The sequence below is a fragment of the Parasteatoda tepidariorum genome, chromosome 2 (assembly GCF_982258835.1).
Source record: "Parasteatoda tepidariorum strain Cologne lab strain chromosome 2, Ptep-v5.0, whole genome shotgun sequence".
Classification (NCBI taxonomy): domain Eukaryota; kingdom Metazoa; phylum Arthropoda; class Arachnida; order Araneae; family Theridiidae; genus Parasteatoda; species Parasteatoda tepidariorum.
This window is the reverse complement of record NC_141756.1, coordinates 54,195,622-54,210,628: the sequence shown is the minus strand read 5'-3', so window position 1 is coordinate 54,210,628 and position 15,007 is coordinate 54,195,622. Positions and strand designations below refer to the sequence as shown.

Here is a 15,007-nt window from a genome sequence, read left to right as displayed (position 1 = left end):
ATATATAATATATATTTATATATATATAATTAAAATAAATTATATAGTTAATTAATTAAGATATAAAAAAATTAATTAATAATAAAAAAGAGGTTTTGGGTGAAGCGATTACTCTAAGGACAGGTATACCTTAATCTTCACATAAGTGAACAATGTCTCATCAATTAATTTCCAATAAAACAACTGTCGAAAGTTATGACAAGCCACATTTATCACGTGAGGACAAGTTACGCCATAAATCAATATCACGTTCAAATAACTAATGACATAATACTGTCGGTGGCGACATTCATCCCGCATTATCAGCAGTGAAATAATCTTCCAGGGGTCACTGGGTCATAACATACTTGGTCGAACGATATTCTATATGAAATGCTTATAAAAAAAACGACCACTCTCACTATCGGAATCATGTTGTAAAATTGTTTGACTACAAAGATAAGGATGAAACAAGTGATAATTCATATTGTTTGGGTGTTGTGGTTAATGATTAACACCATTCGGACTGACGGTAAGTTTGATTTTCAATGTAAATTTTCTATATGAATTACAAATTTTATACACACCTACAAGCATGTAATATATAAGAAGAATTGATAATGGTGCTTTTAAGTAAAATAGTAAATCTTACAAAAAAATGAATCTTTTATTAGGATTAAGAAAACATTAATGCAGCACGCAGAAACTCATAACATAAACATAACAGCACGCAAAAACTCATAAAAATTTCATAAAGTTTAAGTAAACAGCATTCATGTCAGGTATTGGTATTTTTTTTTATAAACTCATGCACTCATGCTGAATCTCAATGACAATTTCATTGTGCTCATATATGCATCATTCATACTAAATTTTAATGACATTTTCATAAAGTTCTAGTATAAATGCCGAAATATAAACGATTCATTACGAGAACTATGAAATCTAATTATTTTTTATCACTGAATAATTTGTTACCTAAAAGTGTCATGATCAATGGAAAATTATTTGAAATAAAAATGGATTTTTATTATGTGTGATCTTGGACAGAAATAAAAGTAAAACAATATAGGGGAGAAGAAATGTATTAAGATATAATACTATAATAGTTGATTTATTTTTTTGAGATTTTTCCTAACTTTCAAGTTTTAATTTTTATTTTGAAAAAACTATGACGTGACGTTTTTCCATATTATACCATACTAAATTTTACAATTCTGGAAAAAAATTAATTTTTTTGCTTAATTCCAGAGATTAGGTTTCCTAGTGGATTAAGGCAATTATTTTTTAATTAGTATGATTTAATTTTTTCAATCCTAATCAAATTACGGGAAACCCTTAAGTAAATCATCAAGATCAATTCAATTCACTGAGGGATATTTTCCTTTCACATATGTCAAACAAGTGCAGTTCTATTTCTTTCAAAAGAAACTACCTGAAATTAAATTTGTTTTGATATTTTCTATTTCAAAATTACTACCGTACCACTATTTTTCTTTGTATTTAAATTGATATATACGGAGCAAAAAATAATTTATTCGAAAATTTTAAGAAGACAAACTTTCTGAAGAGAAATGTGAAAGAAATATTTCAATATTTTTTATAAGTAATTGTACTTTTACATTTTAAATATTTTTTAAGTAACATACTATATTTCCAAAGTAATGAATTACATGGTATTTATATATTAAAGTTAACAAGAAAAAAAAATATGTTGAAAGATTATAAGAAAAAAAAACTTTAATGTAAAGAACCGCGAAAAAATGTATGTAAAGATAAAAAACTGATTTCTTTTATTTAAAACTTTTACAGCAACGGAACTTTTTATATATTCTAGAAAAAATGTTGCATTTCAAAAAACCACGAAATGCGTATTTTTTAAAAGTACTTTTTCTAATTGCTGCAAAAATATAAGCATTCTTCTTTACGTTCTATTTGCTTCTGAAATATATTTTTTGACAGTTCAAGACGAGTTAAATTTGAAGTTCTATATGAAAATAAATAATTTTAGGTTTTAAATGTGGCGTCCAAAAGGTGAGGGATGGACGCATAGTTGGTGGTGATGATGCATTTGATGGAGAATTTCCATTCATGGTAAGAAATACTTTCATACTTTTTTTCTTAATTACTTGAAAATATATACTTCTAACATCTTTTGCAATAGAACATCTTTTGCAATACTTCTAACATCTTTTGCATCCCCAAAAGCTGATTATTTTTTATCTCTGCTTTGCTAGAGTTGTTGTTTAATAATATTTCAGCAGTTAATAGTCAACTGCTCAATTTGTAATAAATTATGTGATTGTCACTAGACTTTCGTCTTGAGCTTTTATCAACCGTTACAGCCAGATACAGATTAGACAAGGAAAGCGTCGGAAGTGAATTTACTTCCCAATTACAGTTCAGTCAATGCATAAGGTTGATATAGGAGGAGTTTTTTCTGTTATGTTTCAGTCGAGTAACGTAACTGTTACAATTGTTTCAGATATTTAAGTTATTAAGCAATTGTTTCTGATATTAAGTTATTCTGATATTAAGTAAGTAGACATCAGTTATTCTACAAACATTTTTTTGTTGCATGAGATTCTTTAACAAACCTTAGATACCTTCGTATTACTGATTTCTAATCTGTAATCTAATTACTCTCTTCTAAATACAGTTCTTTTTTTAAATGGTGTTTTTATTTCATATCATGTCGAAATGTTCAACCTTAAAAACGCTATATATAACAAGGGATCACGTGAATATTGCAACAAACTTCCAGAGGAGTTAGAGTACATCATCAAGATTAAAATACTATAAGAACATATACCTGGTAATTTCAACTTATGGCGTTAGGAGCGTTTTCTCAACACAAACTATTTTCTCGTGAGCTTCTGAACAGGTCATAATAGGAAAGCGCTCCTAGCCGAGCACGGCAACTTTTCCAGGCATGGGTTCCCGTGCAATTTTAATTTTTGATGTCGAACCCTAGCTTCAATAGAAGTTTGTCACAACATTTACGTGACCCCCTCTTATATATAACGTTTATAAACTTGTAAATTTCAACAAAAAGTCTAAAAGTGTCATTAAAAAAAATCCGTATCATTAAGAGCAAAACTAATTTCAGATTTAAAATACCCACATCCGAATTAAGAAAGATCGAACAGGTGCATTAAGGCAAAAAAGAAGTTGTTCCGAAGCTGTTTAATATGCAGATTTTTAATTAATTTAAAAAAAAAACAGGATTCTAATAATAAAAACCAAAATATATGATAAAAGTTTATTCCTTTCATATGGTAATAATTTCCTTGAAATTCGTGTTTTCAAAGCAATAGTTCTTATCACCATGCATTTAGCAGAAAATACAAAACTGAAAATTAAATTCAACCGAATAAATGGTTTTCATGCCTTGCTCCAAGGTATCATGGTGAAATGAATTACCAAATTTTACAACATTAAAAAAATTTTATCACATATTATAAAGCCATATTTTATTGTTCATTTTACCGAAGAGATTCGGTAAAAATCACCAGACTTTTTGATATTCCCATCGAGCTAGAAACACGATGAAATTTACCGTATTTTAGTAGTTTAGACCATACCTCTTTCTTAGTGTGCCAAAAATTGCATCATTTCTCAAATTATTTAGGTAATGTTAGCTGCTGAATTATTTAGGTATATTAGTAAGCTGCCTAGATAGTCTGAGCATTACTGCATACTCAGCACTCGTTAAAGTACAAATGATATTTTTGCCGAAAGTTAAATCGAGCAATCGAACAATCATGAGATTAGTTGATACAATAAATCATCACTTTAATAATTATTATACAAAGAAAAAAAACGGTTTGAAATACTATTACAATTAAGGAATAGAACATATTATAATTTTTTTATTTTTCAACATCTAATGAATCTAGTTAATACAATCGCCTTATTAGCCGGTAGAACAACGGAAACAAACCTTGAAACCTTTGAACTACCTTTGAAACCTTTGAACAGAAGCTGCTACTGAGCACATTACCTAGGTAAATTGCGGAAAAACTTGATTCAGCACTTTATCGAATTACCCAAGTTAATCAACATATTATCTAGATTAATGTGTACGATTACGACTTTGATGGTAACTTCTAACGGTTATATATATATATATATATATATATATATATATATATATATATATATATATATATATATATATATATATATATATATATATATATATATATATATATATATATATATATATATATATATATATATATATATATATATATATATATATATATATATATATATCCTAATACAGGACAAGCATTTAAGTAGAAAAAAAGACAAAGTATAGATAAAATATGCCGAATAACTGACTGTTACTTAGTAGCGCATATTTTTGCTTCTTTACACTTTTGACTTGCTTCTCAAAATGTAATGACTAATGCATTGAAGTAATTTAAGGTTGGACTCGCTGTGTAAACATTTTACATGATTGCTGTAAAATAATAAAGAGCTATTTAGAAAATATAATTCAGCACTATGTAAAAATTGAAATTAAGCCTTATTATTTTATAGCATTTCAAAGATATTAAGTAAGTATTCTAAATAGTAAAATTATTGTTCCATAGAATTAGCTAATGGCTTTTAATCCTGTTTGGCCTTACGAGATTTGAGATAGACATTATTAGGGATTAATTAATGCTTTAGAGATAATCAAAATCATTTATGTATTGAGTAAACACAAGCTGAAGTTTCCTAGAATCGTTGGTACGAACTACTTGGAAAACGGATTAACAGTGGAAACTATTTCATGCCTCTTTCAACTTAGTAGAAAACAATAGTCTTTTGCGTTACTACATGGAGACAAAAATAATAAAATTACTGTACTGTAAATTTCTGGAAAAAAAACTATAATTCTGGCTTTCTAAAACCAAAATATACTGTATTTGAACCAGTCATAATTATTATTATAATTTTTTTATTCATTATGGTAACGGTTTACCAGAAATTCTGATTTTCAAAATTATAGTTCGAACTATCACACCTTTAGTAAAAAACACTTAAATGAAAACTAAATTAAGCCGAAAAAATAGCTCTTAGATACTATTAAATTATAAACAAGTATTTTGGTTAAAATTACCAGGTATTTTGGTGTTCCTATAGAGCCAAGAACACTGTAAATTTTCCTACACTCTGGTAATTTTAACCCTACTTTCTTTCTCAGTGTATTAACAAGTAAAAGAAATAATTTTGAGTGTTTTTTGAGTGGATTGAGATCTTATTTTGGTGAAATGAGAATTTTCGAAAACTGATAGTTCATTGTTAAACTAATGTTAATAAAAATATTATAAATAACACTTCGAAAAAGATATCGAGTTTTATTGCAATTAAAAATGAAATTTTAAAAAAATTCGGTTTTGAAAAAAGACTTTTGTAAATTGTTTTAAACTAATTTAGGAAAAAAGTCATTTATTGAAAGCGGAGAAACAAAATCCGCCTTGGTTACGATTTTACTTTAAAATACGTGAACTTTTATTTAAATCGCAAAATGTCGATATTTTTATTGTATGATTAAATCGATACAGAATAATCTTTGAAATGCGTTATTCTTGTTTCCACAACGGCTATTAGGCTTTGTGGCTTGGGGATTTCTTTTTTTGGCAAACTATAAATTGTCCTAGTGTCGTAAATTTTGAGTTAATTTGTAGAATAAAACCTTCTAAGGACATTAAACAATGGCAAGGTTTATAAAAACTAAATATCATGATAAAAATAAAATAGTGCAGAAGATAATAACTCTCATTAGAACTTTCAAGTTACTTTTAAATCATCGTCTACACTCGTCTGAAGTCAAAAAAATAATTATTAAATTTCATTCAAAAATAAAATTCATTCATTATGTTACATTCAAAAGTAAATTAATTATTTTCAATAAAAATAGTTATCTTCAGTTTTAACTTCCAAAATAGAAAATACAGACAGTCAATTTGTAATAAAACTTTTTGTGACACTTGAAGAGCGGTAGTATGGAAGATGACACTTTCTGTCGTGGAATGTTTTCATTTTCTAACTACGCTAGTTTTCGATTTCTTAGATGATTGAGTACCTGGAATTTGAGAGACTCATCTGTTAAGAGAAAAGGCGATATTGATCACGGGGAGAAGATGATATTGCCCAAGAGAAACCTGAACATTTATTCTATATTTGGACGACAGCGAGCCGAATACTTTATCAATATATAAGAAATATTTTTGAAGAAGTAAAAACATATATAACATGTATCAGTTTCTGTGAAACATGATACTCTGTATTACATCAAAACTTCTTCAATCAATTGAAGTCAACCATTTAAACTATTTAAAACGAGATAGTTCGAAATATATTTAATTTCATTATTCTTATAATAATCAATAATCTATTAATAACCACAGTATTTGCCTGCGCCATAAGGAATCATCACTTTTTAAAGTTTCTTAAATTATCATTTTTAGGAACGTTATTTAAATAATTTCTAATAATTTATTACTTCTTTTTGATGATTCAAGAGAATAAAAAATATAAATTTGTATTTGATTGAATGGTTTATACTAATGGAGTTAAAATTACTTGCTTCAATTATATAAGTCTGAACAAAACCCGAATAATGAAATATATCGGAGATAGTCAACACTTAAACACTTCAAAAAAAGAAAGAGAAATACTTTCTGCTATGTAGACCTATGTAGACTGAAGCAAAAATCAATGTGAATAAAGCACAAATGAAAGTACATAAATTTATAGTACTAGTATACTAAACCAACATACTGAATTTTATTTTATTTTTTTTATTTTGACATTTAGACACTGAGAAAGGTTTCTGTTTATAGAACTGAAACTATAGTATGTCAATTTATGTACGTTAAATAAATACTTATGCCTTATATATTAATCTATTATATTATTTATTTAATATTTTATTTACGATGTTTTTGGCTTTGGTTCACTAAATCACTTTTGAAAAAATTAATGTTTGGTTTTCATTCAGAATTTCGTCTAGTTTTCATTTAATTGTTGCATAGCTACATTGTTTTAGCATTTAAAAGCTTAGCTTACAGGGTAAAAAACTTGTCATTGCGAGAGAAATTAAGAAAAGCATCCTTTAAAAGAGGTGGGTTTGTAATGTTTTGGGGGTGTTTTTTTTTATATTCATTATGGATAAGAACCACTCCCTAAGGGAACACAAACAACATGTTTTATGAAACAGCATGTTTTTTTTTTCAATTTTCTGTATGATTAAGTGCTATCTTTCACTCAACATCTTGCTGATGAGAGCTCTTTTGATAAATTTATTTTTCAAGATGAAAACAGCGAAGTTCATCGGATTTGAAGAACGTGTAACAGGTTTTATTAACGCGTTGTCAGCTGGTCTGCAAAATCACCTAACTTGAATCCCGTAGAAAATGTATGGAACCGAGTGGAGTGTTAACACCCCCTTAATATAGATGATTAAAACATTCAAATTGTCAGTGAGTGTCTTAAATAGGATTTGATATACATGTATATATTTCTGGTATCACTTTTCAACCGAATCTAGGCAGTCATCAAGTTCATAGAGGGAGTTACTCGGCATTAAATTATGGATTTCATTATTTCTCTAAAGATGTCTATTGTTTGGTCCAGTGAACATAGCCCGACATAAAAAAAATTTAAGTTATCTAGGTTTAGTGCTATACCCAGATTATATAGGCGAAGAAAAGGTTTATGCTTGTGCAGGTTATAAATAAAGCTAAACAACGTGAAAAGAGCATAAATAATGCCACAATTTCAGTTTCATAAAAAAGAGCCTTCTTCAGTGCGTAAAAACAGAGAGGCTGAATACAAGTTGAACAATGATATAAATGGTATACTAATTGAGAAGGGGAAACAGCTTTGAATAAGATAATCAGTCAAAGGAAAGCAGATAAGAAAAAGGGGGATAATCACAGATACTGCAAAATGTAGAAATTTAAATTGATTTCTAAGTATTTGGGAAAATAGAATCCCAAGAAAAATTCTTTACTATTAGAATTCCCAGAAAAGCCTGCGTCATTGGTTAAAGATCAGCGGTGAAAGAAATTTGCAGGAGAAATCTATCTTTAGAAGTTCTGCAATGTATTGCGACAGACTATCATTTAATTTATCGATTTTGTACGACTATTCATGTTAACTCATTAGAACTATCTTTTTCCTGAAGTCAAAAATAGAGGGTGTGCTTAGTTTGTCCAAGTATACGCAAGGAAGAAATTCGATAAAACGCTGACAAGAAATTTGATAAAAACACCAGTTATCAAACCTCTGAATGTTAGTCTCGTTTTTTTTTTTCTTCTTTTTTTTTTATTATTTTTATTTTTTGAACTCCTTGCACACTACAAGATATAAAACTTGCATAGACAAGATATAAAATACCTATTCATATAAAGAAGAGATAAGAGCCCATTTTTACGTTTGTGTTTGGCCCGATATTAAAACCACTAGTATGGCTCGTAATATTTACGTTTGGCCCGAAATGTCGATTACGTGCCAGGCTCGTGATATTCACGTTTGACATGAAATAAAACAACGAGCCTGACTCATGATATTCAAGTTTGACCTAAAACTTTCCTCGCGAGTCAGACTCACGAAAATAGTGCAAAAGGGTTAATCGAACATTAAATTACATACTTTCTAGCTTCAAAAAGTAAAATTTTCAGTATGATGGAACCATTGGAAGAAATTTTAGCATAATTTTGAGCAAGTCCTTAATATTCGGAGTGTTAATACCAGAAGTAGTGTCTTTAAGGTTGGTGAAATTCAGTTCATTAACAGAAGAAAACGCAAATTGAATTTATTCAAATTCTTCTTAATTTGGGACTGTTACTGTGAAAAAAGGATAAAATAATAAAATCATTAAAATGTAAATTAGAGACATCAAAAAAGTATCTAAAAATTTCTTATGATATTAGAAGGAAACCAATCATAGATTGCAATAGCTTTAAAATAGAGAATTTTTCCCTGAGAAGATTATTTTTATCGCTAATTCAAAAGGTACGGTAAGCAAGTATGCAAAGGAACCTATTTTTTTATTAAGTAAATGGATTTCATGAATGATATACACTTCAATCCACGATATTAAACGATATTTTATAACCCTAGAAAGCTGCACTTTTAAAAATAAAACTTTCCCGTAACAGCCCTTTGTGAGCCAAAGTGCTGTGATGGGAATGTCCCAAACAAGCCAATACTCATAGATCTAAAGCTAGCTGAGTTTCAATCAGATTATAGGAATCTAGTTTTTTAAAATGTCAGATTAAGGCCGGGATAGCCTGGTCGGTAGGGCACTGGACCTATGTCTAAGAGTTTGTGGGTTCGATCCCCGCCGGCTGAAGACTACCCGTGTAATAAGTGGTGACTGGTGCACGTCAAATCTGTCAAGTCGCAAAATCCTCCATGTTCCCAAAACAAATCAATACCTCTGTGGGGGCCGGGATAGCCTGGTCGGTAGGGCGCTGGGCCCATATCCAAGAGGTCGTGGGTTCGATCCTCGCCGGCCTAAGACTCCCCGTGTAGTAAATGGTGACTGATGCACGTTAAATCTGTCGAGTCTCAAAGTCCTCCATGTTCCCAAAACAAATCAATACCTCTGGGGGTACTGATCTAGGAGTTTCCTTGTCTTCTGGATTGGTTCAAAATTACAAGGCTACGGAGTTGAACGTAAGTAGTCGTAAACCCATGAAATTGGGTCGGCTGTTCAACGACGGTTATAAAATAAAATACCTCTGTGGGCATTGATCCAGGAGTTTCCTTGTCTTCTGAATTGGTTCAAAATTACTAGGCTACGGAGTTGAGCATTAGTAGCCCTAAACCCAAAATTGGGTCGGTTGTTCAACGACGGATAAAAAAAAATGCCAGTTTAGTTTTCCAACACTGAGCTATCACGACTCAACATCTAATCATAACTTCATTTTTCTAGAATCATGCAACTGTACAGCTCGTTAGTCACTTCCTTAGATTTCGTGGCAAATTATAATAATTATTTTAGTCAATGACTTTTCTAGTAACCCATTCTTTCCACTCTCTTTTAATTTCTGTGGTTGTTCTTAATTTCAGCAACGTTTATCGTTTTCACCCTATCTCAACTATACATCCCTGTCTCCATGTTTTATCTATCCATATTATCCATGTTTTACCGTGTCTATCTCCATGTTTTTTTTTATCTCTCTTCTTTTGTTTGATTTTCTCTTTCCAGTTTGTTCTCCCCAAACCTGTTGATCCACCTATTTTTTCATTGATGCAACTTCTTTGTAATTTTCTTCTGCGGCTCAGTGTTTTTTTCCCTTTCTTCTGGTGTTGAGACACTGATGAAGGTTTTCCATTATATATTTGAAACTATAATATTGTCTGTTTATATGACATCATTCAACCTCTTTCCTCTTTGTTTTTGTCCCAGGTTATAAGAGTGGAGAAAATTTTATATGAAACTAAACGTGTGGTTTAAAATTCAAAAATGTGCTACTTTAAAATGTATGAAATAAATCATGTGTAATGTAGCAAAAATATTGATGTTTGATGAAACAAATATTAGAGAAACAATAAGTGTAATTACTTCATAATTAATACATTTTTGTATTTAAGAAAATTTGCTGAGCGAAAGCTGTATAGGAGATTGAATTCAGCACTTCTGTTTTTCGTTTCACATTACTTTAACATATTATTTTTTAATCTTAATGCAACTTGTGGTCGTGCTTTTTAAATGATTATTTTTAAATATCGTTTAATCTTTCTATCGTTCTTAAATGAGACGCTTCTATGGAAAAAATGTAAAAGAAGATTTTCCATCGTAAATTTATTAAGCATGAAAATGCGATTGAAGGAAAAAAGAGATTGAAGGAAATATTAACCTCATGAAAATTCTCTTCAAGGAATTTATTTAAACTCAGTTTTTTAATTATATATTTTATATTAATAATTTTTAAAAAGAATATACAAAATTATAAAAAAATAAAAAAAGAATAAAAGAAAAAACACAAGTGAATAACTTATAAATTTGATTATAGTGCTTTTAAGATGATGAAATAATATATTTTTTATAATTGAACAGACACGAAACATCAGACATGCACCTTCCCAAAGATAAAACAAAGATTCATAGGTTTTTTGAATGCCTTATTTATTTAAAGTTAATAAAATTATTAGTCTAAGGAATGTAGTATTCCTGAAATATAGTTAGGATTAAAAAAACAATAAAAAAACATATTTCAAAAAATAGTTGATACAAGCATTCAATAAAAATGTTATTTGAACTTCTCAAAAGCTTTTAAAATAACGCTAACCATATTTAATTATTTATTTGTAAAAAAGCACCAAATGTTTTCAATGAAATGAAATCAATAAATTCCTTTCAGTTCTTTAAAAGTACCGATTTTTTTTAATATCATCTTTGCATCATGCAACAAAATTTATTCATTCCATTTCTTTATACTACTCAGGGAACTAAATTAAAGGCATTTATTTTATTCAGTTCTCTCAAAATCAATATATTTATTGGGAAACTTGGTTTAAAACATTTTTTTTAATTTTCAAACTTATGCTTAAAACGTCATAAACTTTTAAACAAGTTTTTAAGTTATAGTAAGTTATAAAGGTCATAAATGTGGCAAGAAGTTTGTCCAGAAGTCATCCTTCAAAAATAATATAAGATCTAAATAAGAAAAGAAAATCTTTAATTTTCTTGATATTTATGGAAAAGAAAATTTAAAACAAAAAGAAAAGCACTATAAATATTCCTGATAAAACTCTATGGTGGTATTGGAATATGTTTAAATTCAGTTGATTTTTAAAAACTGAACCAGTTTGTTTATGACAGGAAATGTATTAGATACAAGTATTAATACCAGATTTATTAAATTAATAAATTTACTTTTCGTGAAATATAGAAAAGTAGTTAACTTTGATTAAAAAAAAACGATATAAGAATGTAATAAAACTTTTAACTAAAAAAATATTGAGTTGAATAAGAATTCATTGAAAATTGAAGTATTATTCGAATGTTTTTCCCCTTAAGAACTTTTATAACAATACTAACTATATTTTATTTCGTAATTTATATTAAAAAAACCCAAATATTTTCAGTAGTTTAAAGGAAAAAGTATTTTTTTCAATTCTACACAAACACAAAATGCTTTCAATATATATTCAACGAGTGGCGAAATTAATTCACTCCAAATCTCTATATTATTCCGGGAATTGAATTAAAGGCAATCTTTTATACAGTTCCTTTCAAAAAATTATTTTCAAAGGGAAATCTCCTGAAAACATTTTTTTTTAAATTTAACATGAAGAAGAAGGATTTCATATTAAAAACGACATTGAGTTTTAAAAAGTTTTTTTTTTTATTTAGAAAACAATATATAAATGATTTGAATATAAAAAGAAAATTGTTTAGAATCTGTTCTTGGGTGACTTTAATTTTTTATTAATTTTTTTTTCTTACGTTGGAATATTTTCTTTTCGAAAGTCAAGTCGTTTTTATATATACTTTAGTCAATCCAGGTATATATTTATATATACCTGGTGCAAGGTATATATATACCTGGTGCAAGGTATATATATACCTGGTGCAAGGTATATATACCTGGTGCAAGGTAATAATGTATTATGCTGTATAATTAAAAGTTTTTAATTATAAATGAGGGGTAAGAAGTTAAGACAATGTCAACCTTCATCTATGAAAAAGTACCCCACTATAGAATTGAGTTAACATGTCTTATAGACTAGTGAATTGTAGTTGTAATTTTGTAGTGGTAGATGCGCTACAGTACTCCCCCACCAGAATTATATCTGTGATTCGATGAATGGATACCACTAGTTGAATCATTGCTGTTTTCGTGCGAAGCCTGGTGAGCTGTATTAAGATCACTGTACTTTTTGAGTGGTGAATGTGAGAGGTGTATTAACTTCACGGTCGTAGACGCTCCTGTGTTGCCTTTAGCAGTCGAGTGTATATGTTGTACGTTGTGTGTGATTGAAACTGAGCAGCGACAGCACTAGGAGGTGTATGATGTTGCAGTCACAAGTAGCAAGTCAACTGTTCAGTGTGAGCGAAGTAGACATATTCAAATTGTAGTGGGCGTTACTGCCCAGGTAGGCGTGTTCACATCATGTCCGGGTCACCAATGTGGGGAAAGATGTTTAGACAACGTCAACCTTCATCTATGAAAAGGTACCCCACCATAGAATCGAGTTAACATGTCTTATATACTAGTGAATTGTAGTTGTAATTTTGTAGTGGTAGATACGCTACAATAAAGGATCGAATTTTAAGTAAAACATCTTAATTCGTTGTTTTTTACAGAAATTATTAACATTATGCAACAAAAAAAAATTTTTTTAGCAATGGATGGGCTCAAACACTTCTTCCTTTTTTCAAATTTTTTTTCTTGATTTTTTCCATTTTTTTTAAATTTTATTTATGGGTTGTATGTACTAGTAGCTTATGCGCAGTTAATATTATTTTTCTTCGAAATTAACTAAATGAAATTAGCTAAACGAAATTAAGTAACTATAACATCCTCCTTTAATATTAATATTATGGAAATTGCACAGAGGCATAACATCAAAAATATTAAAATTAATGCTTAATATTCAAAGTGGGTATTCATAACCAAATAAAACTTTTTTTACTTAAGTTCAGCGCTAATGATTGCATACACACAATATATACAGCAAAAGTTTTGAGTCGATTTGTTTTTCAGTTCTAGTTTTATGAGTAAGAAAATTTTTTTAATGATGTAAATTAGTAGTTCGTCTCTTTATTTATTTTACATGGGAAGCAAGAAATAATAGACTTGAAAATTTTTAATTTAACGACTACCAAACAAGAGTTGACATAAAAATAAAATTGAAATCAAATGCTAGTTTGGGGATCAAAAGTTTTAATGCGTCGAAAAAAGGTATTTTAATTCAAAGAAAGTTTGTTTCTATTCCTGAACTTAAAATATCTACTGCTCTAATTAACTGGCATATTTAAGGTGACCACTTCGAATCATTTACGAATCAGTCCTAGAAAGTAAAAATCCGATTGCAGTCGAACTCGTTTATAACGAGCACAAAGGGACCGTAACATGTACTCGTTAAATCCGAGTGCTCGTAATAAACGGGTCCTTAAGACAGGCGTGCAACCAGAAGAGGGGGGGGGGGGCTTGGGAGGTCAAATGATTGAGTTTACTTAAAATTTAATTAATACTTACTTACTTTAATTACATTAATTAATTTAATTAAATATTTTTCTTAATTTAATGACAACTAACCCCCTTCCCTCGCATTTCTTTATCATTTTGAAAAAAAGATAAGACAGAAAGACTAGAAAGAAGAGAAAAAAGAATGCAAGACAGAAAAATATTGCTCGCTAAAACCGGATCTTGCTCGTTAAAAGCGACTTCTGTTCCATAGACTTAACATTGATCCAACCAAAAATTCTCGTTTCCCTCGGTAAATCCGAGTTCTCGTTAAATCCGAGCTCGTTACAAACGAGTTCGACTGTATTAGATTAAAAGTTATCCCGGTTGCTTCATTTTTTGAGCACTATGCAGTCCGCGAACTAAAAAATGGACCACTCTGAATAACCTTTGATCAAATGATCGGATCTTCACGTTCTAGGACTCAATCTTAATCATTCGAGGGGGTAAAATCAAATATGCTTATTAATTAGTGCAGACGATATTTTAAGTTACAAAGTCAGACATATAAACGTACTTTCTCTGAAAAAGCATACCATTTTTCCGATGGATTAGGATTTCTGTTCCCAAAAATATAAGAGGTAGCCGTGATCTGGGAAATATGGTCCCCATAATTTGGGGAGAGCAGTCCATAGTTTGAACCCCTTAGTGTTAATTTTATTTTTTCCGTATTTCGCCATTTCTTGAGAATTTTTAAGCTAGTTGAAAATTTTATGCACACAATTATGTTGAGTCGTTTATCCAAGTATTATTTCATTCAAAAAACTAGCTTTTAAAAAATATTTATTATTTCATATTACTTTACTTAAAAGTAGTCGAAACTT

General features: G+C 29.3%; 1 protein-coding gene across 1 annotated transcript in view; it reads left to right on the top strand.

Moving 5' to 3' along the window:
• The first annotated feature begins 305 nt into the window (after window positions 1–305).
• LOC107437908 (trypsin-1) overlaps window positions 306–15,007 on the top strand; it is a 30,667-nt gene continuing 15,965 nt past the window's right edge. Inside the window, exons 1-2 of the mRNA XM_016050046.4 lie at window positions 306–511; window positions 1,991–2,073. Of these exons, the coding sequence (XP_015905532.1) occupies window positions 445–511; window positions 1,991–2,073 (150 nt within the window). The 5' untranslated portion in view covers window positions 306–444. The remainder of the gene's footprint in view (window positions 512–1,990; window positions 2,074–15,007) is intronic.